Here is a 27,041-nt window from a genome sequence, read left to right on the forward strand (position 1 = left end):
ATCCAGCGTAATGTCTTTCTCTAAAAGGATTATGTTCTCCACACTTAGACCTCATTCACACAACCTTAAAGCCGTCCATCCCCGTATTGCAGACCACAAACGGGGGTCAGTATTATACAGGCACTTGCCATGTGCATTCCGTATCACAGATTGACTTGAATGGGTCCGCAATCCGCAAGATACTGAACGGAGTCATGGATCGGAAGCCAACGGAAGCGCTTCCATGGGCTTTTGGGTCCGTGCCTCCGCACTGCAAAACATAGGACATGTCCTATCTTCTGTCATATATTGCAGATCGCAGACCCATTCAAGTCAATGGGTCAACACTGCCGATGCCCATGCATTGCCGACCGCAATTTACAGTCCGCACCACAGCCACAAATTGCTTAAGTTCCTGTGAATGAGGCCTTAGAGCGGGAAAGGATATTTCTCTCAAATAGTTATGCAGTTCCTCTAGAGTAGTCAGATTTAAAAATATACAAATAATGGTAAAATTCCCGAAACCTATCGGCTATTGTGTTAACATCTGCTAACAGACCACCTCTTTAGATTGATATATAGTTTTGTGGGAAAACATTCAGTAAAACTTGTAATTTATATCACCGAGTACGGTTTACGGGGGTGGTCTTAAAGGGGTTATCTACTTTTTGCTACTGAGCAGATCGGCGGGGGTCCGAGCGGTGCGACAGTGGGCAGGTAAACAGATGAGCGCTGCTTTCTCTTCAAAAAGATGATCGGCAGGACCAGTGAATGTCGGGCCCCTGACGATCTGATATTGTTGATCTACTATTGAGGATAGGTCATCAACAGTAAAGATAGAAAAAACAGTTAGAAAAAACTGATATAAATGTATAAATTACAAGTTTTCCTAAATATTTTCCCACAAAAAATATATATCAATCTGCTCAGTTCCTCCTGCTTTATGACATGCTGAATGCAGATTGCACTGCATTTTGTGGTGACAGATTCCCTTTAACCTGAATACCGGAGGTTCTTTCGTTTCATTTTTCTTCCCCATCTTCCTTGAGCCATAACTTTTTTATTTTTCCGTTCACATAGTTGTATGAGGGCTTATTTTTTGTGGGACAAGTTGTACTTTCTATTGCCACAATGTAGTGGGAAGCGGGGAAAAAATTCCAAATGGGGTGGAACTGTAAAAAAAACTGCAATTCCTCCACTGTTTCACGGGGTTTGTTCCCAACGGCGGTCCCTTTGTGGCAAAACTGACCCATGCCCTTCATTCTCTGAGTCAGTTTAACAACGATGCCACATATTTATAGGTTTTTATGTCTAAATATCTAAATGTAAACTTTGAAAAAGTTTTTTACATCACAATATTCTAACACCCATTACTTTTTTTTTTATAGTTCTATCTACTGAGTTGTGTGGGAGAATCTGTAGTTTTTATTGATACAACTTCAGAGTGTGTGTGACTTTTTGTGGGTAAGTGAAGCAATGAAAAAAGGGCAAATTGGCCATTTTTACCCTTTTTGTCCCGTTACAACATTTGCGGTATTGGAAAAATATTTTAATAGTAAGGGCGTTTTTGTACGCAGTGATTCACATGATGCTTATATTTTCTGTTATTTATGCTTTTTTTTTTTTTTATTCTACAGTCAGGGGGGTGATTTTTAAAAATATTCTTTTAGGCTACTTTCACACTAGCGTTGTTTGAATCCGGCGTTCAATTCAGTCACCGGGATCCGGAAAAACATGTGAAAATGGATTACATTTGAATCCTGATCAGGATTTTGATCACAATGAAAAAATGCATTGGAAAAAACGGATCCGCCATTTATGGACTAACTTTTTTTTCACATTTTTCGGGTTTAACATGCAAAAGCCGGATCCGGTTTGACGGAACACACGGCGCCGGATCCGGCTTTAATGCAAGTCAATGGGAAAAAGGCCGGATCCGGCGTTCAGTCAAAGTGTTCCGGATTTTTGGCCGGAGGTAAAAATACAACATGCTACGGTTTTCTGAAAAGCCTGATCAGTCAAAAAGAATGAAACTGAAGACATCATGATGCATCCTGAACGGATTACTCTCCATTCAGAATGCATGGGGATGAAACTGATCAGTTCTTTTCCGGATTTGAGCCCCTAGGACGGAACTCAGCGCCGGAAAAGAAAAACGCTAGTGTGAAAGTACCCTTAACATTTTTTTTTTTATGATTTTGAAGCTTGTATTTGAGCCTACAAAACCCTTTTTTATATTTTTTTTATTCTGAACCCTAATGAGTCTTTTAAACACATGATTTGTACAGAATTGCTAATTTCTTATGTTGGCCTGCCACCTCTTCAGAGAGACCCAGCGTATTGAAACCAATTACCGGCATCCCCATTGGCCGCAGAGGATGCCGGTAAGAAGCGCTTCCAGGTTTTTCACTCTTTCGATGCCGTGATCTTACTTCATCATGGCATTTAAAGGCTTTAATGACCACAATCGGCATTATTGCCAGTCACAGTTATTAGCTGCGGGTCTCTGCTGTTTGAAACAGCGGAGACCCGCCGGCCATGACACCCGCTGCACAGGGGGCGCCATGTCTGCACTTCGCTCCAGCGCCGTATATGTATGGCGCTGGTAGCGAACGGGTTAAACAGTACCAATTGCTACAAAACAAATTTCACAATCACATCACCGCCAGTTATAGCCTGGACACGGTAAAAAGATCCTGTCGTACCTTCTGTTTCTTTGGATCCAAACAGATTTTTTAGCTGTAGCAGCAGCATGTAGGCTCAACAATCCTAACACACTGGCAGGCTTAATCCAATAATTCCAGAAGATGTGGTAATAACGAAATTAATTTACATCCTTCGTTATTTTTATAGGGAAGTATGTATTATTAGTGGACTTCTGCTCTTTAAATGAGTGTTCATTTACTTTTCATTGATCATTGACTATCTAGAATATCTGATATTCTAGCATACATACATAGTAACATAGTTTATAAGGCTGAAACCAGACATACGTCCATCCAGTTCAGCCTGTTATCCTGCAAAAATACATAAGGCAGAAGCCAATTTTCCGCATTTTGGGGGGAAAAAATTACTTCTCAACTCTAATAAGGCAATCAGAATAATTCCCTGGATCAACGACCTATCTCTAATAACTATAGCCTGTAATATTGTTACACTCCAGAAATACATCCAGACCCCCTTTTAGTGAGTTCCCCATCACAACCTCCTCTGGCAGAGCGTTCCATAGTCTCACTGCTCTTACAGTAAAGAATCCTTCTATGTTAGTGTGGGAACCTTCTTTCCTATATATGTAGTGGATGTCCCCTCATCTTATCTTATTCGCCTAGGCACTAGCTGCCTGACACTGGTTTCTAAAGTTTAGCAAATATTGTTTTTAGGATAAGAAATTCTTCAGTACTATATTTTATTAAAATAGGTTTTTCTATGTATATATTACAAGAAGAGGCAACAACTTGGGAACTGTTTATGTCATCCACTGTCAAAAAATACATACCCAAGAAGCAGAAGGGATACTTAAGGACAGGCTGTCAAATGTGTCATATCTCATCGGGCTCTAAAAGAAAAGAGATATTACATAAAAAGGTCACAAAAATGTTTGCTGTTCAGAGTTAATAGAAACATGACATATATCATATGCCCACAAACTCCCATCTCTCTCAATCACAAAGGTTTGAAGATGGGAGCATGTAAAACACAAAGGGTTAAAAGATGGGAGGGTATAAAATCATGTGATTTGCATTCACATACTGTCACGGACGTCCCCGCGACAGTGAGCAGCAGGAGATCTTTGAGACTGGCAACATGAAGTTTGGTTTGACATGTTTATCTTGTGAATCAGTAGGTGTCTGGGTTGTTTCTGGTACTTGCCACACCCTTAACCTCTCCAGGTGTTGCAATTGTGGTCATTTAATTTGGTCTATTTTTAGTTGTCTCTCCCACAATGCTGTGTGGTTATAGCTTCAGTTGGACCTGTGAATAGCTGGCGTTTGGATCTTGGCTGAGTTCCTGGTGCTGCCATAGCTTCTTGGAAGTTAAAGGGGTTGTCCGGGGTAAAAGCTTAACCCGGACATAACCGTATTTTCACCCAGGCAGCCCCCCTGATGTTTGCATCAGAGCATGCTCCAATGTTCTCCCTTGCCCTGCGCTGGATCGTGCGGGGCAAGGGCTCCACCCAGCAGTGTGTTCGGTGACGTCACCGTTTCTGATGGGCGGGCTTTTAGCGCTGCCCTAACCCGTTTTAACTGGCTAGGGGTAGCGCTAAAGCCCGCACATCAGTGCCAGTGACGTCACGGAAACTGTGTCCTTGGAGGCTGCTATGTCTCTTGCCATACGCATTGATAGACGCCTGAGAGAAAGATCTAGGGTCCCCACTCTTCAGGACGTACTATCACATGATGTATTGTCCTCATCTGACACTTTGGGTGAAGATACTCTAGTCTAGGTCCTGGGGACGAACCCATGTAGTTAAGGGGAACTACTCCTGGATCCGCTTTTAAGCATACTGGTCGTAAGAAGGGAGTCTGTTTTTTCTGCGGACGGGAGGGACATTTTATTGGAGTATGTCCATACATTCAGCGTAAAAAAAAAATAAAAAAATGTTTAATTCCCATCTGACTCTTGGAGGGGTAAGTCAGAAAATGTGCATTTGTCTTTGACTGGTAGTACCCCGATTTCTCCTGAATGCTGAGGTGCGCTAAAGTAAAAAACTGTGGGGATTGAGGGTGTTTATTGACAGCGGGGGAGGAGTGAACCCGATTGATGCGTAGTTCGTCCATATGCACGGGTTGTCACCGGAGTGCATTAGAGAAAAATATTTCCATTTTTGCTATTGATTCTGCACCTCTAGCTCAGAAGTTTTATGGCAAGTGTGTGCAATGATATCACAATAGGAAGGGTGACTTTCATCAGGAATTTATCTTTTATTTTGTGTTGGAGGGTCTCCCTGCTCCGGTGGTTTTGGTTTTGGGGCCGTGGTTGAGCAAGCACAATCTAATCTGCAGAGCTAGACAGATTCCGGATTGGGGTGATTATTACGTTGACAAGTTGTCTTAATACATCTTTTTCTGTTTTAACTACTAAGACATTGCCTTCATTTTTATCTGATTTTGCCGACGTATTTTCTGAGAGTGGATGCAAGGATTTACCCCCACATCGGGAAATATGATTGTCCCATCAACCTTATTCCAAAGTTAAAGGGGTTCTGCACTTTGTTTAAACTGATGATCTATCCTCTGGATAGATCATCAGCATCTGATCGGCGGGGGTCCGACACCCGGGACCCCCGCCGATCAGCTGTTTCAGAAGGCAGCAGCGCTCCAGGAGCGCCGTGGTCCTCTCACTGTTCACCGCTGGCCCAGTGACGTCACGACTTGTATCAATGCCTGGGCGCGTGAATGGAGCTTAGCCCCGCCCAGGCCAGTTGATACAAGTCGTGACGTCACACGGCCAGCGGTAAACAGTGACAAGGCCGCGGCGCTGCTGGAGCGCCGCTGCCTTCTCAAACAGCTGATCGGCGGGGGTCCCGGGTGTCGGACCCCCGCCGATCAGATGCTGATGATCTATCCAGAGGATAGATCATCAGTTTAAACAAAGTGCAGAACCCCTTTAAGTTGCATAACCTCTCTGGACCTGAAAGATTGGCTATGAGAGAGTATATTAGCGAGAGTTTGGCTAAAGGACACATAAGACCTTCCAAATCTCCAGTGGCAGCGTTTTTTGTTAAAAAAAAAAAAAAAAAAAAAAAAAAGAAAAGACGGAGGTCTTTGGCCATATCTGGATTTCCGTGAACTCAATCGGATTACTGTCCGTGATCCTTACCCCCTTCCTTTGATTCTTGATTTGTTTAACCAGATTGTTGGTGCCAAGGTGTCTCCAGGTGGACTTAAGGGGGGCATATAATCTGGTTCAGGATCAAGGAAGGGGATGAATAAGAAGATGGCTTTCAATACTCCTGAGGTCACTTTGAGAACCAGGTCATGCCTTTTGGGTTGACCAATGCTCCTGCAATTTTCCAGCATTTTGTAAATAACATTTTTAAACACCTGGTTGGGAGGTTTTGTAGTCGTGTAGTTGGAGTGACATACTAATTTATTCCTCGCCAGATGTGGGAGAGTACATCAGGATCACGTTAGACAGGTGTTTGCAGATCCTAAGGGATAATAAATTGTATGCAAAATTAGATTAGTGTGATTTTGATTTACACGAGGTGCAATTTTTGTGATACCCGGTTGTCGTCTTCGGTTTTTCGAATGGATCCGAGAAAGTCCGTGCTGTATTGGACTGGGATCAACCCGAAAATCTAAAGGCTCTTATGCGGCTTTTGGGGTTCACCAATTATTACTGAAAATGAATTCAGAACTATTCGACATGAGGTGAAACACTTAACTGACTAAGAAAGGGACAGATGTCTCAGTTTGGTCTGATTCGGCGTTGCAAGCTTTTTCTGCGGTTAAGGAATGCTTCTCTTCTGCCCCTATATTGGTGCAGCCGGATGTATCACAACCTTTCATTGTGGAAGTGGATGCGTCTGAGGTGGGAGTAGGATCAGTTTTATGACAGGCCCAGTCACCTGGTAAATGGTGTCCATATGCCTTTTTCTCAAAAAAATAAACTCTTCCTGCAGAGAGAAAATGTACGATGTGGGTAACAGAGAGTTACAGGCTATTAAGTTGGCTTTTGAGGATGGCATCATTAGTTGGAAGGACCGATTCATTCCAATCACAGTCTTCACAGATCACAAAAACCTGGCTTACCTGGAGTAGGCTAAACTAAACCCGAGGCAGGCCAGGATGGTCTTTGTTTCTCACCAGATTCAGATTTCCACGGTCACTTATCATCCTGGGGGTTAAGAACGTCAAGGGCAAACGCTTTGTCACGTAGTTTTCCTGGAGGTGGTGATTTTGAAAATCAAGGGTGGTGATATCCGCTCTATAACCCTGACCTAGAGGTGAAGGTGTTAGAGGGCCCAGGGAGACGCACCAGATTCTTGCCCTCTGGGAAATTGTTTGTGCCATCAGAATTGCGTTACAAGTGTTTGAGGAACATCACTGTACGGTGCTTACGGGACAACCCTGGGAGCAGATCTACTGCCAACCTCATCTCTCCGTAGATTCTGGTGCCGGGATTGCGTAAGTGTGTTGAGGACTATGTGTCAGCCTGTAGTGTCTGTGCAACGTGTTAAGGTGATACATACTGAGCCTTCCGATCTCAAATTCCGTTGCCTATCCCATCCAGACCATGGACTCTTATATCTATGATTTCATCACTGATCTGCCTAATTGTTAGGAAAGACAGTTGATCGTTTTAGTAAAATGGTGCACTTTATAGCGTTGTCTGGCCTATCTAAGCTAAAACACTTGCTCAAGTGTTTGTTGATAACATTGTGAAACTCCATGGCATTCCTCTAACGTGGTTTCGGATCGTGGGACTCAGTTTATGTTCAGATTCTGGAAGGGGCGTTCTGGTACTTGGCTTGGGGTACAACTGTCTTTTTCTTCGACTTTTCATCCTCAGTCAGACTGAGCGCACTAATCAGAGCCTGGAAACTTACTTAAGATGTTTTGTCTCTGAGAACCAGGAGGAGTGATCCTCGTTTTTGTCTTTGCAGAGTTTGCCATAAATAAGCGTAGACAGGAGTCTACTGGCAAGTCGCTGTTTTTTGGGGCATATGGGGTTTCACCCACAGTTTGGGCACTTTTTCTGGTTCAGATACTTCCGTATTCCCAAGGAGAACATTTTTCGTTATCATTATCATCTATATGGTGGAAAATTCTAAATAACTTGATGAATATGGGCAACAAGTATAAAAGTGTGGCTGACAGGAAAAGTATGAATGGTCCTAAGAGTGGGTGATTCGTGTGGCTGTCCACAAGAAACATTAGGTTCAAGGTACCTTCTTTGGAAGTTGGGGTCCAAGATTTATTGGTCCATATAAGATCACGGGCCATTATTAATCCTGTAGCTTTTCGCCTTGAACTTCCTCAGGTTCTGAAAATACATAATGTGTTTCATAAATATTTGTTGAACAGATATGTTGAACCTTTGGAGCGGTCTTCCTTGCCACCCGCTCCTTTCATGGTGGACGGTAGTTTTCAAATTCCAGATCGCCAAAATAATTGACTCTCAAGCTCTCCATAGATCTCTTCCGTATCTTGTTCACTTAAATTGGTTTATGGACCTGAGGAGATGATGTGGGTGCCGGCATCTGACGTAATGCCAGTCGTTTGTGAAAGCTTTCACAGGTCTCACCCGGAAAAGGTCGGTCCTGGAGCCCGGAGGTCATTCGTAGAAGGGGGGGTACTGTCACAGACTACCGAGACATGCGGATGTCCCTGCGACAGTGAGCGGCAGGAGATCTTTGAGACTGGCAACACGTGTGTTTGATTTGACATGTTTACCTTGTGGATCAGTGGTGTCTGGGTTTTTCTGGTAGCTGGCCACACCCTAAACCTCCAGGTGTTTGCAATTGTGGTTATTTAACTTTGCCTATTTATAGTTGTTCTCGTCCCACAATGCTGTGGCGGTTTATAGCCTCAGTTGAACCTGTGGATAGCTGATGTTTGGATTTTCGGCTGAGTTCCTGGTGCTGACATAGCTTCTTGGAAGTTAAGTGTTACCTTTCCCTTTGTATTCTGGCTTTTCTGTGTGCTGCATTCCTTGCTGTTTTGTATTAGCCTTAGGGAGACTCCCGTTCATCCTTCCTTTTGGAGGAACAGGATGTCTCATTCCTGTCATTAGTACCAGGGTCCTGTTATGGTTAAATAGGACTTTAGGTACTCCTGTGTATGAACTCACCTACCTCTGGGGTCTTTTCATACTGGTAGTCAGTCAGGGCTTTGATTAGGGTTTTCACTAGGAGGTGTCCATCTTCCGTCCCTAGTTTTCAGGCCTTATTTCCTTTTCCCTTTCCCTCCTATGTTCGGTGTGGGGGTTTCCCTCCCACACTAGAGCGTGACATATACTCCACGTTTTTGCAAATCACATTTCCTTTTGCTCAAAAGGAATAACAGACATTGTATGCGGCTTAATTAGCTATTCCCATCTTATAACATAATGGCAAATCGCTGGCATATGACAAAACTTTAAGATCGGTGGGGGTCTTCCATTTGGTGCCCTGACCAATCCTGAGAATGAAGGGACCGCCGCACAGATTTAGTTTTGTCTCCCTTTACTGATCTTTCCTGCAAAGTGGTGCTTCTGGTCAACCAGACGAACTGGGAATTACATCACGACCCCATTCAAGTGCAATGCAGCCCATTCATCCACAGAATCGGTGGAGGTCCCACAAGAAGGACCTCTAGGGAAATGCCATATAAGATGAGAATACCCCTAAAGCTTTTAATGAGGGTTTTGAAAACTATCAGCTTGCAAATAATGAAGACATATGGGAGAAGGTTCTTACCTGGTGCTGGCAGTGTTTAGCATATCAATGTTACTGGTTAGTCTTCCATGAAAAGGGTGATGAGATTTCCACTGCCGGGGAATGGGGTTTAACATGCCTAAATAGGAGACCAATTACTTTAGCCTTGCTACTTTTTTTCTTTATTATTATTCAGTGATTAGAGAGACACTAAAGATCCACATCCTTTATATAATGAACAAATATAATTTGTGTAGCAGAGGTCTAGCAGAACGTACCTTGGGTCCTGCAGTGAATTTGCCGTCAGTGCTCTGAGGAAGCTGTAAATAAAAATAAGCTATTATATTAGGGCTGCACGATATGGGAAATTTTGTGCGATTGCGATTATGGCCCTAAAAATTGCGATAACGATATGCAATGCAATATTTAAAAGGGAATTGTGTTAGAGGTCTATTTGCTTGGATTTTCACGGCAAAAGCACACACAAATTACTGATAATGCTGAAATGTAGTTATGCTCAACTCAAGAACTGAAATGCACAGTGTTTTTTCAAAATAAAACATCTTTTACTAAAGTAAATAACATATTTGCATTAGGCTACTTTCACACTTGCGGCAGGACGGATCCGACAGGCTGTTCACCATGTCGGATCCGTCCTTCCGCTATTTCGCCGTGCCGCCGCTTGGTCCCCATTGACTATAATGGGGACGGGGGCGGAGCTCCGGCGCAGCACGGCGGTGCACGGCGAAAGCCGCCGGACTAAAAAGTCCTGCATGTCCGACTTTTTAGTCCGGCGGCTTTCCGCCGCGCACTGCCGTGCTGCGCCGGAGCTCCGCCCCCATTATAGTCAACGGGGACGGAGCGGCGGTCTCGACGAAATAGCGGAAGGACGGATCCGACATGGTGAACAGCCTGTCGAATCCGTCCTGCCGCAAAGTGTGAAAGTACCCTTACTGCAAAAGTACAAAATACAAAACTTCCCATTTTTCCTAATAGCACTGCACAGAACAGAAACAGATAAATAAATCGAAATAAGAACGTGTTCATTAAAATAAGATTTTCCGAACACTGAACAAACAGGAACTTTTTAAAGAGCACCATAGTCAGCAGCAGCAATATGAGGTAATATACCGTATTTTTTGCCCTATAAGACGCACCTGCCCATAAAACGCATCTAGGTTTTTGAGGAGGAAAATAAGCAAAAAAAATATTTTGAACCAAAAAGGTGTGCTTTTGGTGGGTTTTGAACTAATGGTGGTCTGTGGCTGACACTGCTAAGGATGGGGGGGGGGATCTGTGGATGACACTGCTAAGGAGGGGGGGGGGATCTGTGGATGACACTGCTATGGGGGGGGGGGGGGGGATCTGTGGATGACACTGCTATGGGGGGGGGATCTGGGGAGGACACTGCTATGGGGGGGGGGGGGATCTGTGGATGACACTGCTTATGGGGGGGACCTGTGGATGGCACTGCTATGGGGGGGAGGGGATCTGTGGATGGCAACTGCTATGGGGGAGGGGCTCTGTGGATGTCACATATATAGCAACTTATGCTATGTGCCAATCCACAGATCCCCCCCCATAACAGTTTTCCCTGCAGTGTGAATGACCCCCAATACAGGGGCTGGGGGCCGGCATCTGGATAGGAATGGATAGCGGGGAACGATGCAGGTCTGTCACGAGGGTATCACGAGCACCCGTCTGACTCAGTTATATACCGGGGTCAGGAAGTCGCAGCGGGTGGCTGCGCGCTCTATATCTAAAGATCACGGTGTGTTTCTTAGTTATTGTTTTCTGTGTTTGCCTTGCTATACCTTTTTGTCTCTCTCAGGGGATCCGAGCTTCTCCTCCTCAGCTGTTTCTTGTCTGCCACTCCCTACCTCCTCATATTCTCCCCTCACACTTCTCTAGTTGCCAGTTATAGAGCTTCTGCCTGGACCATCTATACTGACCCAACTGGAGGTGGTTAATCCTGGTTGTTGTTCCTGTGTGCTACCCTCCGATCCCTGTTTGGCTGTATTGTTGTCCTCCTGTTGTCGCCCACGCTGGGAATATATGTTGAGTCTGTGTTGTCTGTCCTCCCCTTGGTGTTTTCCCTTAGAGTTAGTGGTGCGGACTAGTGTTCCCATCGCCCTGGTTCACTACCTAGGGCTCAGCTCAGGGAAAGCCAGGGCTTTAGGCACGTGATCGGCGTACGGGTGAGGAACCCGTCTAGGGACGTCAGGGCAGCCAGGTGCCAGCATCCACCGACAAGCCGCCAGGTGAGTCAGGGGTCACCATCTTCCCTCTCACTTGGGCAGGGCCTTCCTCGATCCCTCCCTCCTGTGTCACGTATGTGATATGCCACGCCGACCGTGATATTATAACTGGCCCTTACTTTTTGAGAAAAAAGCCTGCAAATTATATTTTAGTTGCGCCCTTACTCCTCAGGTCATGAAGGAACAGCGGGTAGGGATTGTCATTTCCCCTGCTTCAGGGGGATCCGCAATCCTGGGCGTTCTCGTTACCCCCTGGTTCTCAGGCTCTTCGGTCAGTGGAGGGATTTTTTTGGGGCTTTGGGTCTCATATATGATGACCCTGACCGAGTCGCCCTGGCTGAGTCGTAGTTACGGAGACTCCTACAGGGAGATCGGTCAGCAGAGGAATATTGCTCAGAGTTCCGTAGGTGGGGCTACGGATACTCAGTGGAACGACCCGGCTCTCAGGAGTCAGTTCTGCTCTGGGTTATCTGAAAGGGTTAAGGATGCACTGGCGCTGTATGAGACCCCCCCCTTTCCCTTGATGCTGTTATGTCCCTCTCTATCAGAATAGATAGACGTCTTAGGGAGAGATCGAAAATTCCGGAGCAATTGGTTACCACTCTCCCAAGCAACAGTCAGCCTGTACTGACTTAGATGAGCCTATGCAGCTAGGCGGAACTTCTCGTTCAGTTCCGTCCTCCTGAGGTTCGCCGTAGGGGGGGGGGGCTTGTTTTTTCTGTGGGGGGAGGGGTCATTTCATTAATGTCTGTCCCTCCTTTCTCAAAAACAAAAGACCGTCGGAACTACTAACCCCGGGCTGTGCGGAGGATGTCAGCCGGGGGGTATACGTTTCCTCCATACGTAACATCTCAATTTGTGTTACCAGCGGTCATTGTTTTTGGTGTTTAAGACGGAGTCTATTTCTGTTTTTCTAGACAGTGGAGCAGGGGTAAACTTGATTGATGCCCATTTTGCCCGCACTATGGGTTTGTCTCTCTGTACGCTGCAGAGACCTATTCCCGTATTCGCTATAGATTCTGCTCCTCTGTCTCAGAGAAACCTCACCCACATTGTTCGTAATTTACACCTTCGGGTAGGGGACCACCATAATGAGTGTCTTGCATGTTACGTTCTGGAGGGCCTTCCCTCTCCGGTGGTATTGGGTCTTCCCTGGTTGGTAGTGCACAATCCAGTGGTGGATTGGCAGGCCAGGGAGATATTGGAGTGGAGTGAGCATTGCAGAGTGAATTGCTTAAATAACAATTGCTTAATCGCCTCCATAGCTTCCCTACCTACATTTATTTTGGACTTTGAGGACGTTTTTTCTGAAAAGGGTTGTCAGAAACTACCACCTCATCGTCCTTATGATTGCCCGGTTAACCTGATTCCCGGGGCAAAATTACCCAAGTCCAGGTTGTATAATCTTTCGGGTCCCGAGAGACAAGCCATGAAAGATTATATCTCCGAGAGTCTGGCTAAGGGACACATCAGACCCTCTTCTTCACCCGTGGCTGCAGGGTTTTTCTTTGTTAAAAAGAAAGATGGGGGCCTGCGTCCTTGCTTAGATTTCCGTGAGTTAAACCAGATAACCATCCGTGACCCATACCCTCTTCCTCTCATTCCTGACCTTTTTAATCAGATTGCGGGTGCCAAGTGGTTCTCCAAACTTGATCTTAGGGGGGCCTACAATCTGATTCGTATCAGGGAAGGGGATGAGTGGAAGACAGCTTTTAACACCCCTGAGGGGCATTATGAAAATCTAGTTATGCCTTTCGGTCTGACCAATGCCCCTGCTGTCTTCCAACATTTCGTGAATGATATTTTTAGTCATCTCATCGGCAGGTTTGTAGTCATATACCTGGATGATATCTTAATTTATTCGGCTGATCTGAAAACACATGAGGTGCATGTCAGGCAAGTACTGCAGGTCCTACGGACGAATAAATTATATGCGAAAATTGAAAAATGTGTCTTCGCTGTTCAGGAATTACAGTTCCTGGGATATCTATTATCTGCGTCAGGTTTCCGCATGGATCCTGGGAAGGTCCAGGCAATTTTAGATTGGGATCTTCCTGAGAACCTTAAAGCCCTACAACGGTTTTTGGGTTTCGCTAATTTCTATAGAAAGTTCATTAAAAATTATTCAGTGATCGTTAAACCCCTTACCGACATGACTAGGAAGGGACGGATTTTTCCAAATGGTCTGACGCCGCTAAAGATGCATTTTCCTCTCTAAAGGAGAGGTTTACCTCGGCACCTGTTCTAATTCAACCTGATGTCTCCCAGCCTTTTATTGTCGAGGTAGATGCGTCAGAGGTGGGAGTGGGAGCTGTATTGTCTCAGGGTCCGTCTCCTGGCAAATGGCGTCCTTGCGCTTTCTTTTCCAAAAAATTATCTTCTGCGGAGAAGAATTATGATGTTGGAAATAGGGAACTGTTGGCGATTAAACTGGCGCTTGAAGAGTGGCGTCACTTCTTAGAGGGAGCAATCCACCCCGTCACGGTGATTACGGATCACAAGAACCTTCTGTACCTAGAATCGGCTAAACGTCTCACCCCTAGACAAGCTAGGTGGTCGCTATTCTTTACCAGATTTAACTTTGTAATCACCTATCGTCCTGGGGCAAAAAATACCAAGGCAGACGCGTTATCTCGTAGTTTCCCTGGAGGGGGGTAATGCTAGTGATCCGGTACATATTTTACAAAGAGGAGTGGTTGTCTCTGCTGTACACTCTGTTCTAGAGGGAAAGGTGTTAGAGGCTCAGGGGGACGCCACGGCCTCTTGCCCTCAGAGAAATTGTTTGTACCGTTAAACCTGCGTCTTGAATTATTTAAAAGAACATCATAATTGGCACTGCTGGACACCCGGGTAGTAAAGCAACCTTGGAGCTTTTATCTCGTCGTTTTTGGTGGCCAAGGTTGCGTCAGGATGTAATGGATTTCGTGTCTACTTGTGCACGCGCGAAAGTCTCTCATACACGTCAGCAGGGTCCTTTATTGCCACTTTTCATCCCCAATAGGCCATGGACACATCTGTCAATGGATTTCATCACTGACTTACCGTTGTCGGCGGGTAAAACAGTTATCTTGGTAGTAGTAGACAGGTTTAGCAAAATGGTACACTTTATTGCGCTACCCCGCACTTCCTAATGCTAAAAACTCTCGCTCAGGTGTTTATCAGTGAAAACGTGAAGCTTCACGGGGGTCCCCTTCCGATGTGGTTTCGGATCGGGGAACCCAGTTTATTTCTAAGTTTTGGAAAGCTTTTTGTTCCAGTTTGGGGGTTCACTTGTCCTTTTCCTCAGCTTTCCATCCTCAGTCGAAATGGACAGACTGAGCGTACCAACCCAAAACCTAGAAACATATTTAAGGTGTTTTGTGTCTGAAAACCAAGAGTTGTGGTCATCATATTTACCGTTAGCTGAGTTTGCCATAATTAATCATTATCAGGGAGTCCACTGGCAAGTCACCATTCCTTGGTGCATACGGTGTTCATCCCCAATTTTGTACTTTCAAAGAGGGGGGGTCTTCTGGGGTTCCCGAAGAGGAAAGGTTTTCTTCATCTCTTTCATCGGTTATGGCAGAAGGTGAAGTTAAACTTGAAAAAGATGAGTGGTAAATATAAATGCATGGCCGATAAGAAACGGTCGCCAGGTCCGGACCTAGGAGTGAATGACTATGTGTGGTTGTCTACATAGGAATATTAAGTTGAAGGTTCCCTCTTGGAAACTGGGGTCCTAGGTTCATTGGTCCCTATAAAATAGTAGCCGTCATTAAACCCTGTGGCTTTTCGCCCTGGAGCTACCTCAGACTTTTAAGATCCCATAACGTCTTCCATAAATCGTTACTCAAGAAGTATGTTCCACCTCTTGAACCATCGCCGCTGCCACCTCCTCCTGTTATTGTGGATGGTAATTTGGAGTTTCAAATAGCCAGAATTGTTGATTCTCGTCGGGTCCGCCGCTCTCTTCAGTTTCTGGTGCATCGGAGGGTTACGGTCCCGAGGAAAGAATGTGGGTTCCAGCGTCAGAGGAGAGACCTGGTCCCTGAGTGTCCGGAAGGCCCCTCGTGAAAGGGGGGGTACTGTCACGAGGGTATCAAAGAGCCACGTCTGACTCCGTTATACCCGGGGGTCAGGAAGTCGCAGCGGGTGGCTGCGCGCTCTATATCTAAAGATCACAGTGTTTCTTAGTTATTGTTTTTCTGTGTTTGCCTTGCTATCCTTTTTGTCTCTCTCAGGGATCCGTAGCTTCTCCTCCTCAGCTGTTTCTTGTCTGCCACTCCCTACCTCCTTATATTCTCCCCTCACACTTCTTTAGTTGCCAGTTATAGAGCTTCCTGCCTGGACATCTATACTGACCCACTGGCGTGGTTAATCCTGGTTGTTGTTCCTGTGTGCTTCCCTCCGGATCCCTGTTTGGCTTATTGTGGTCTCTTGTTGTCGCCCACCTGGGAATATATGTTGAGTCTGTGTTGTCTGTCCTCCCCTTGGTGTTTTTCCTTAGAGTTAGTGGTGCGGACTAGTGTTCCCAACGCCCTGTTCACTACCTAGGGCTCATCTCAGGGAAAGCCAGGGCTTTAGGCACGCGATCGGCGTACGGGTGAGGAACCCGTCTAGGGACGTCAGGGCAGCCAGGTGCCAGCCGCCAGGTGAGTCAGGGGTCACCATCTTCCCTCTCACTTGGGCAGGGCCTTCCTCGTTCCCTCCCTCTGTGTCACGTATGTGATAGCCACGCCGACCGTGATACAGTCCCTGTGTTCCAATGCACCGGCCTGCTCACTGTTGTATAATCTTATCTAACCTGTAGACATTGTTAAATATAATAATCATGTGTAATCCAGCTGTATTACTTACAACTAAGTTCCGTAGCAGAAAGGAAGGAAGGAGGCAGGCCGGGAGGACGGGCGGGCGACACGTTACTCACTACGTCGCATGCCCGCGCCGCCTGCTTTATTCATAAAGTGGGCAGCGCAGGTGCATGACGTAGTGAGTGACGCACGCCTGCCCGCCCTCCCAACCTGCCTCTTCCCTCCTCCCTGCTACGGAACTTAGTTGTAAGTAATACAGCTGGATTACACATGATTATTATATCTTAACAATGCCTACAGGTTAGATAAGATTATACAAACAGTGGAGCGGGGGTAGAAATATAATACAAATACAGTTATCATTGCACGTACATATTGCAGTATGAGGTATACATAATCTCTGTTAATTGACATATATCATCCCAGCAGTAACACATATTATGCATATTGTCTAACAGTGCAAGATATCAATGTGATTTTCTTATCATTGAAGAATGTTAGCCATCATAACCTATTCACTCTTAAGACCCTCAACCCCCATTCAAAACCCAACCTTCCCCCTTCCCCCCAGGCGAAGACACGGGCACGACATCAACCGTTCAGTTGAAATCCATAGGGATAACCATCAATCCTTGAGTACCATACCAAATCCCCCAATCAGATCAACCCTTCATGTATGACTTACATTCGTAAGCATGAACACATGTACACATAACGCTATATTGCCTTCTAAAAAAGGCAACTCCATAGTGAGAGGCCCAATTACATTGCACCATTCCTATAGTCCACCCATTTGTCCCAGATTTTGTTTTCTAGGCACTGCCCCTTAAGATATATTCCCTTTTCTAGGCGAATGATATTGATTATTCTGTTTATGAATTCTGGCCTCGATGGGGCCTGGGGTCTATGCCAGTATTTAGCAATCAATTTTCTAGCCTGGAAAAGCAGACGCTGCACTCCCAGATAATAATGACGGTTTTAAATGTCCAGTATTCCCAGTACACATGTCATCGGGTTCCCCGCTGTCATTCCTAATCCAGATGCCCCCAGCCCCTCCTCCCTCTGTTGATACACCCACCGACCGCGCTGTGCGGCATCGCAGCGGCCGTGTACCATTGTAGTTAATCGCAGCATTGTTGGGTTAGCCAAATCGCCAAATCGAAATAGATTATCGCAATACGATTGCTTTGGCGATATATCGTGCAGGCCTACTATATATTAAATAAAGTTTAATTAACAAAACTTAATTATCTAGTATGTTAAGAAATATTGTAAAAGCAAACTAATTCACCAGATACACTTGCCTTGCCATATAAATCTAGAATAGACTATCTTTTACTACTGATGGAACATGTACAATACTGGTTTTATGACACTTACTTCTAAGGCACTGACATCAAACAGATGTGTTACTTGAGGGTGGTGATCTTTCTCTTCTTCCAATGATGAAGTCAACACATGAAACAACTCATGGGCATCCTGCACAATTAAAAAGCAAATTTAGGCCTCATACACACGACCGTTGTTTAGGTCCGCATCCAAGCTGCAGTTTTTGCGGCTTGGATGCGGACCCATTTACTTCAATGGGGCCGCAAAAGATGCGGACAGCACGCCGTGTGCTGTCCGCATCCGTTGCTCCGTTCCGTGGTCTGCAAAAAAAATATAACCTGTCCTATTCTTGTCCGTTTTGCGGACAAGAACAGGCAGTTATACCAATGACTGTCCGTGCCGTTCCGCAAATTGAGGAACGCACAGGGATGCCATCAGTGTTTTGCGGATCCACAATTTGCGGACCGCAAAACACACAACGGTCGTGTGCATGAGGCCTTAGTGTGAGGCAGCCTGTCATGGTTTTGTTTGTATAAAAATAAATGTAAGATCAAATGTATGATCGTTGGGACTCCAACTGCTGGGACCCCACTAGTTATACGACCATGAGTCCTCAAGTACCCTAGGTGAATGGAGCTGTAGTGTTCATGCATGACCAATGTTCCATCAAACCGTGCTTCCGATTACAAAACAAATTTTCATATATGAATAGTCATGTGAATATAAGAAACTTTGTAATATATCTTATTAAAGAAAAAGGCTACTATCTGCTTTTATCAGGCTCTTTTGCGCTTTCCTTCTTTTAACATTGATGTCTATGGAAAGAGGAGGGGAGAGGAGGAGGCAGCTGGATGAAAGACACACAAACTGCAGTTTCTTAGCTCTACTACACTTAGCACTTTTGACTCTACTATATCTAGTAGGAAACTGTTTTACCACTGTTCGGAAAGATGTAATAAATAAACTTACTAGCTGGTAGCAAGCCTCCTCCTCTCCCATCGACTTTTGTGTGTTAGGCTGGAGGACAGTTGCTATTAGAGATAAGAGGCTGAGTGAAGGGAAGAAGGAAGAAAGCAGCCAGAGAAGCCCATGAGAAACCACAGTTCTTTAATGAGATATATTACAAAATTTCTTATAATAACCTGTACTATTAGTTTCTGAAAAACTTCTAGAGGTTTACTTTAAAGGGGTGCATACAGTTTGTTATAAATGATGATCTAGCGTTTCTGGCTTGTACAGGTGATCTTTAGCAAACTGAGGATGGGCAGACATTTTTTTGAAAAGTAGCAACTTTCTACTGGCAATCCTGCCATGCACTCCGTTGTTGTTCAGTGTTCTTCTGATGGTGGACTCATGAACATTAACAATAGCCAATGTGAAAAAAGGCTTTAGTTACTTAGATGTTGCTATTGGCGTGATAATGGTTAGTCGACCTCTAACGTGGAGGGTAATGATGGTCTTGAATATCCTCCATTTGTACATAATCTGTCTGACTGTGGATTGGTGAAATCCACAAAATGTAACATTTTGAGGCTGCATAAGAGATGCATTTGTAACATTTTCCAGACTGATAAGCATCAACAACTCTTCTTTTGAGGTCCTCAGAAATCTCTTTCTTCGTGCCATTATACACTTACATAAACATGTTTTGTGAAGATCAGACTTTCATAGATCCCTCAAGGATTCTTCAAATAAAAGAGGTTGCTTACTCACAACTGATTGTCATCCCATTGATTGAAAATGCCCGACTCTACTTTCACCTTCAAATTACATGTTAATTCTAAAGGTTCACATACTTTAGCCACTCACAGATGTGCCTTTGGATCATTTTCCACAATAAATAAACAACCAAGTCTAATGTTTTTTACTTATTTGTTTGATTTGGTTATCTTTATCTACTTTTAGGACTTGAGTGAAACTCTGATGTAGTTTGAGGTCAAATCTATGCAAAAATATAGAAAATAAGGGTAAACAAACTTTCACGCAACACTGTAGCAGAAGAGAGTGCACCAGTCGTCCCACAGAAGTGTATGAAGTGGTGGTCAAACGTGTGCCTTACCGCTCCATTTACACAAGGAACTTGGAGACCCCAGTTTTCATTATCGATGAGGATTCTAGTGGTCAGATACCCAGCGATCAAACATTTATTACCTATCTTGTGCATAGGCAATAAATGTTGTTGGTGTGTCAATCCCTGGAAGTAAAGGCCCAACAATCACACAAAGAAAGTACAGATTTACTAACCTGTTCTTCAAAAGAGGAAATTTGCCACCTGTATGTTCTCAGGACATCCAGAAGAGGACTTGCATCTAACACCTCATCTTCTGCAGCCTCCTGATTAGACAATGCTGCAATAAGTGGTAAAAATAGAATATTTGAGATTTTAGATGACCAAAATGGCCAATGTAGACTATTTACCGTCACAATCAGCGCCTTCTCATGCAGATTTTTTTGGTCATTAATGAAAGGCTACACTAGGCCACATAGCATGGCAGAGATTGATCAGTCATTGGGGGAGATTTATCAAAATTGGTGTAAAGGAAAACTGGCTTAGTTGTCCATAGCGACCAATCAGATTTTACCTGTCATTTTTCAGGGCTCCTTTTGAAAATAAACGGAATCTGATTGATTGCTATTGACAACTAGGACAGTTTTCCTTTACTCAAGTTTTGATAAATCTCCCCCATTTTTTTTTTTTTATTATTTATTTAAAGCATGGTCCTCCAACAAAACAACCTTCTGAAAGGGGCAGTCTAAAAATCCCTAATTATTGCCAGTTTTGCTAGTATAAGGGATCAAGCATGACCGTAGCCTGTTTTGCAGTGTGCAAATTGCAAATCTGCAGAACACAGATACCGGCTGTGTGCACTCCGCATTTTGCAGAACAGGAATGTCCGGCCCATAATAGAACAGTCCTATCCTTGTCCCATAATGCAGACAAGAATAGGACATGTTCTATAATTTTGCGGACGGAACAGATGTCTGGATGTGGACAGCACACGGAGGGCTGCCAGCATCTTTTGCGGCCCCATTGAAGTAAATGGGTACACATCCATCCCGCAAAAAAAATGCGGATTGATGCTGACCAAAAATATGTTCGTGTACACGAGCCCTAAGGCTGAAAACACTACAGTGTATTATGTAAGTGATCATATATTGGCATGTCAAAGTTCCAATGTGGGACTAATAAATAGTATAATTAAAGGGGTTGTCTCACATGGACAATGGGGGCATATCGTTAGGATATGCCCCCATTGTCTTATAGGTGCGGGTCCCACCGCTGGGACCCGCACCTATATCGAGAACGGAGCCCCGCAAGGTGGTGGCTGAAGGACTCCGATCCGGCCACCACCAAGCCGGCTCCCCATAGAAGTGAATGGGAGCATACCGAGGATGTGCAGCCCCCGTTCCCATTCATTTCTATGGGGCTGACGGAAATACAGCTTATAATCTCTTCCGTTGGTAATTTGTCGTCTTCTTTTTTAAAAGTTCATAAATAGTATCAAAGTCATGAATTTGCAGTTAGTAACGTTCCATCATACTAAGTTTTACACTCACACACATTATATCCTCTTTGTTGAGGCAGACAGCAAATTGAGACCACTGCGTTATTGCAGCGGTACAGCGATGTTATTGGCCATCTTAACTTTTTTTATATTTCACATATGAGGGCATATTTTTTTACGGGACAAGTTGTACTTTATAATGGCACCATTAATTATGGCATAAAATGTAGTGGGAAGCGGGAAAAAATTCCAAATGGGGTGGAATTGGAAAAACAAAAGGCAATCCCTCCACCGGTTTACAGGTTTTGTTCCCACAGCGTTTCGTTTACGGCAAAACTGACCCATGCCCTTCATTCTCTGGGTCAGTACAATTACAACAATACCCCATATGAATAGGTTTTTTATGTCTAAATAGTGTAAAAATAAATGTAAAGCTTTGAGAAAAATTATAAATTTTTTTTCCCATCACCATATTCTGACCCCCATAACTTTTTTATACTTATGTCTACCGAGCTGTTTAGGGGCTCAATTTTTGCAGAACAATCTGTACTTCTTATTGATACCATTTTGGAGTGTGTGTGACTTTTTGATCACATTTTTTTGGCTAAGAGAAGCAATGAAAAAATGGCAAATTGGCCATTTTGACCCTTTTTTCCGTTACGCCATTCGCCGTATTGGAATATTTTTTCTTCTATTTTAATAGTACGGGCGTTTTCAGTCGCGGTGATACCCATGATACCCATTTTAGATATATTGCTATTTAGGTATTTATTTTTTAATTATACGGAAAGGGGGGCGATTTAAACTATTATATATTTTTTATAATTTCTTAATTATATTTTTTTATTTTGGTTTATCAGGGATTTAATATTTGCCATTTACAGTCAACTTTGCTCATTTCTTATCCTGGTGGCCAAAATAAGAATTGCAGCATGAACACTTTCAGCCTTGACAGCAAGGCCGAGAGTGTTCAGCCCAACTACCGATGCCCGAATTGACTAAACGGCGCATCGGTTTTTGTGCATTTAGGTGCATCTAAAGCATTTAATTACCGTGATCGGCATTATTGCCGGTCACGGTAATTAGCCGCAGGTCTCTGCTTTGCGAAACAGCAGAGATCTGCCGGCCATGATGCCCGCTGCACGTGAGAGCAGGCGCCACATCGGGGCTTACATAGTGGAAAACACCAATAAATGACCCCATTGTAGAAACTACACCCCTCAAGTTATTCAAAACTGATTTTACTAACTTTTTTTTTTTAACCCTTTAGGTGTTCCACAAGAATTAAAGGAAAAGGAGATTACATTTTTAAATTTCACTTTTTTGGCAGATTCTCCATTTTAATTCATTTTTTCCTGTAACACATCAAGGGTTAACAGCCAAATAAAACTATATTTTATTACCCTGATTCTGCAATTTACAGAAACACCCCATATGTGCTGTACGGGAACACGGCAGAGCGCACAATTTTTTAAAGAAAAACAATCATGTTTTTATGAAAGCCATATCTTTTTTATATTTTGGCTGATTGTAGGGACTCATTTTTTGCAGGATGAGATGACGGTTTGATTGGTATTATATTTGGGTACATATGACTTTTTGATCGCTTGGTATTACACTTTTTGTGATAGAAGGTGACAAAAAATTGCGCTTTTTTACATTTATATTTTTTACAATGTTGAACGGACGGGCTGGATCATGGGGTATTTTTATAGAGCAGGTTGTTACGGACGCGGCGATACCTAATGTGTGTGTGTTTTATATTTTTTTTTTCTATTTTTTACAATTTTATATGTCTCTTTTTATGGGGAAGGGGCTTTTTTTTTTTTATTGAAGCTTAAAAAAAAAAAATTATTGTTAAAAACACTTCTTTCACTTTTATTATTTTTTATTTTTTGGTCCCACTATGGGACTTCAACATTTCAGGGTCTGATCCCTGTTTCAATACAGCACAATACATCTGTATTGTGCTGTATTGAACTGTCAGAGCGTTAGGCCTCATGCACACGACCGTTGTTTTGTTCCGTGTCCGTTGTTCCGTTTTCTGTGATTTTCTGCGGACCCATCGACTTTCAAAGGGTCCGTTGAAAACTCGGATAATGCACCGTTTGTCATCCGCGTCCGTGATCCATGTTTCCAGTCCGTCAAAAAAATATGACCTGTCCTATTTTTTTCACGAACGGTTCGCGGACCCATTCAAGTCAATGGTTCCGTGAAAAAACACAGAGGCACACAAGATTGTCATCCGCGTCCATGTCCGTTTTTTTCCTATCATTTGCAAGGCAAACTTGACTTAGATTTTTTTTTTCACTTTTCAGGTCTGGTGATCCTTCAAAAATCAAGGAAGACACACGGATGCAAAAACGGAAACGGATCACGGAATGGACCGCGAAAAAATACTGTTGTGTGCATGAGGCCTTACGCTGTAAAACGCTGACAGTTGCCTAGGAGACCCAGCCCTAGCTGGCAGTCCCGCTGCCTGTGCAAGGCATCAGGGCTGCTATAGCAACCATCGGGTCCCCATCACCACAGCACGGGGACCCGATGGGGATGTAAAAGCTGCCGCAAACCCACTGTATGCCGCGGTCAGCGTGACCACGGCATACAGGGGGGTTAATTCGTCGGCATCTGTGTTTTTACCGATGCTGGAAGATACAGCAGGGGAAGATACAGCCGGGCCCTTGCTGCTGATCGCTGCAGCGCGTGTGGGGCAGCCGGTTAACCCTAGGACGAGAATGTTCGTCCTAAGGAGTTAAGTACCGGCCAGTTAGGACGAGCATTCTCGTCCTATGTCAGCAACCTGTTAAGTTGTGTGTTTACATGTTGTAAGTGTTCATTGATGCTTATATATTTTGATTCCCCTGCAGTGATCGCGTCTATGTCTCTTGCCGGCCGGAATGTTCTTACGCATGAGCAGTGCGCCCTTGCTGACACCGGACCTCCGGAGGTAATATATATTGATAATATACTTGCGCTGATCACAGGAGATGCAGTTGATGATATATCAAAGTTGTAGTCAGTACAGTATCGCCGTCAGCAGCCACTAAGAGTTGAGTGAAGTGGCAGCACACATGCATGTCCACCTTTCCATTCAAATGGAAGAGCACAGGCCCTTGTTATTGTGATCTGTGGGGGCCCTGGCAGTCGTACCCCTGCTGATGGGACACTTATCACACCCCTATCCTGTGCTAAAGAAGGACCATATTTTGTATTTATTTTTTAATTACAGCCAAAATATATATATATATATATATATATATATATATATATATATATATATAGTTTTCCATGAATATAACGTTAAATATTAAGCTAGATATTCATACATAAAGCAGGATTTCAATGTACTGTTATATTTATAAACCCGTCATATAACAGAGCTGTAACTATAATACAGTAGGACCCCCACTGTTCGCTAGGGATAGGTTCAAAGACTCCCTGTGGATGCCTGAAGCTGTGGATAAGGGAGGAAAAGGGGAAATAAATCCCCCAAAAAAGAGAGAGTGTTAGTCTTAGATTACCCTTGGAAGGAATCTCCAAAGGTGGTCTTTAAGACAACAACCGGGCACCACCGGGTAGGGGAGAGAAATCTATAGTGAGTAGGAAGATGGATAGGTGGTAGGCCGCCACGAGTGGCTGAATACACAGCAATGATAGCTGTATATAGAAATGACAAACCAGCCAAACATTCGGCGCCAGTCACCTGTAGTGCAATGGAGTAGGATAGGATGGTACAAAGGGATCTAGTCCTGTCAAGAGTGGTTAATTGGAATCTATATACACACACGATCCCTTTAAAGAACGGCGGTCGTGCGTTAGTAGAGGTACAGGGGTAATTGGGGATAAATAAAACCTCAGGAGCAATGTATAAGTAAAAACATATATTATATATGTTTTTACTTATACATTGCTCCTGAGGAAGGGGGCATCTACGCAGCCCCCGAAACGCGTTGAGCCTTGATCAAATAAAAGGAATTTTCCAGAAGCCTCGCGTGGTGACTGCAGTTTGTTCCTGCGACTCTACCAGCAATCCTGGCCGGGGGAGTTTAGCCTTTGGGTGTTTTATGCTTATCCCTCAGTCTATCTCCCCCTGTGAAGGGAGTTACTTATATGTATAATTTTATTTATTTTATCTTTAGTCAATTTATTTTATTTATTGATTTTAACTTGGAATTGCTACCAGGATTGAGGTTTTATTTATCCCCAATTACCCCTGTACCTCTACTAACGCACGACCGCCGTTCTTTCAACGGATCGTGTGTATATAGATTCCAATTAACCATTCTTGACAGGACTAGATCCCTTTGTACCATCCTATCCTACTCCATTGCCCTACAGGTGACTGGCGCCGACTGTTTGGCTGGTTTTTATTCTTGTTTTTTTACTCCACGTGCTTTGAAGCTGTGGATAGCAGCAAACACTACATACTGTACATTTCTATGATAAAGGAAGCACTCTAGAGCTGCACATTCTTGCCCTTGCACTTTCTTTTGTCAGCTGCAGAGAAATCTGCATTTATATGCATATGCAAATGAGAAGCTTGAGCACCAGGAGGTGGGGCTAAATCATTTGAGCACCGTTTTGTAACACCCCCTGTGCCCTGCACACTCCCCCCCTACCCTTGATTGATAGGGCTAGACATGCTGAGGGCAGAGCTGTGTCCTAGCATCTGTATATCATATACACTATGTACTATAGCTTTACTACACTGAGATCTGCTCAGAAAGCTAATCTACATATTACTGCTTTATATGTCTATATGCTAAGACTCAGTTCTGCCCTCAGCACATCTAGCGCTGACAATCAAAAAGGGGGGGGGGGGGAATGTGCAGAGCACAGGGATGTTACAAAGCAGTTCTAAAATGAGCCCCGCCTCCTAATGCTCAAACTTCTCATTTGCATAGGGGAAAAAAAAGCAGATTTATCTGCAGCTATTTAACTTTTAGACAAAAGAAAGGTATCATTTTAATCAGCATGATGAGCCCTACCCGTATGGTAACAGTATGTCTGGTTTAATAGGGTTGATCCTGGTGACTGAGCCACTTCAAGCATGTAGGCACCATCAATAATAATGAAAAAGCATTTTATCATTTTTTAATATTACCTTTTAAAAGCTGCAGCAGAGCAACAGACAGGTACTGCTGTGCCGTGTCCTTTTGTTTGTGTTGGTACTGTGATGTAAATTCCTCCAACCAATGAATGAAAGATGGGCAGATAGATAAGCTTTGTAGCAAGGAGTTCATAAAACAAGTGTTGCCCAAATTCAAAAGACCAGGTACAAGTCCTAGTGAACAAAATGACAAAGTGGTAGGTGAGACTATTGTTATAATGGAATCGAAAACAGAAACCTTAAAAGGGGTTGTCCACTTTTTACTATTATTGTGCTTTTTCATAAGTGTATAAAACATTTATATAATTATTCTAGTTATAGTGGATATTAATGGCCCATAAAAGCCATGTTGGATTATATTCACCATCTTGTGGGAATCTTCATGTAGAGTGGAATATAAATTAATGGGGAGGTTACTGCTCATTAGGGTTTATTCTTGCAGATGTGTAAGTTTATGGTTGAGATAAGATGATTAGCTAGGCACATCTGGTACCTATCACTCTTCTATTTAATGCCCATTAATGAAGGAAAAGTCTATACTATCTGTGTATTCATATAATGAGCTTTAGTTCGTTCTTAGCATAAGATAATCAGTAGGACATATATCTTATTTTATATTATTATATGTTATGAAGGACCTTGATGTATCCAGTATCTTGTATATATTTCTCGCTAGGAGAATATTCACTTCTAAAACACTGTTAATAA

At 43.7% G+C, this 27,041-nt stretch overlaps 1 protein-coding gene across 1 annotated transcript in view; it reads right to left on the reverse strand.

The window, feature by feature from the left end:
- USP30 (ubiquitin specific peptidase 30) overlaps window positions 1-27,041 on the reverse strand; it is a 67,107-nt gene that overhangs the window by 25,372 nt on the left and 14,694 nt on the right. The window contains 8 exon segments of the mRNA XM_040416606.1: window positions 3,476-3,535; window positions 9,383-9,406; window positions 9,409-9,479; window positions 9,619-9,651; window positions 10,050-10,059; window positions 17,763-17,867; window positions 19,962-20,065; window positions 26,328-26,507. Coding sequence (XP_040272540.1) covers window positions 3,476-3,535; window positions 9,383-9,406; window positions 9,409-9,479; window positions 9,619-9,651; window positions 10,050-10,059; window positions 17,763-17,867; window positions 19,962-20,065; window positions 26,328-26,507 — 587 coding nt within the window.

Source organism: Bufo bufo, chromosome 2 (genome assembly GCF_905171765.1).
Source record: "Bufo bufo chromosome 2, aBufBuf1.1, whole genome shotgun sequence".
Classification (NCBI taxonomy): domain Eukaryota; kingdom Metazoa; phylum Chordata; class Amphibia; order Anura; family Bufonidae; genus Bufo; species Bufo bufo.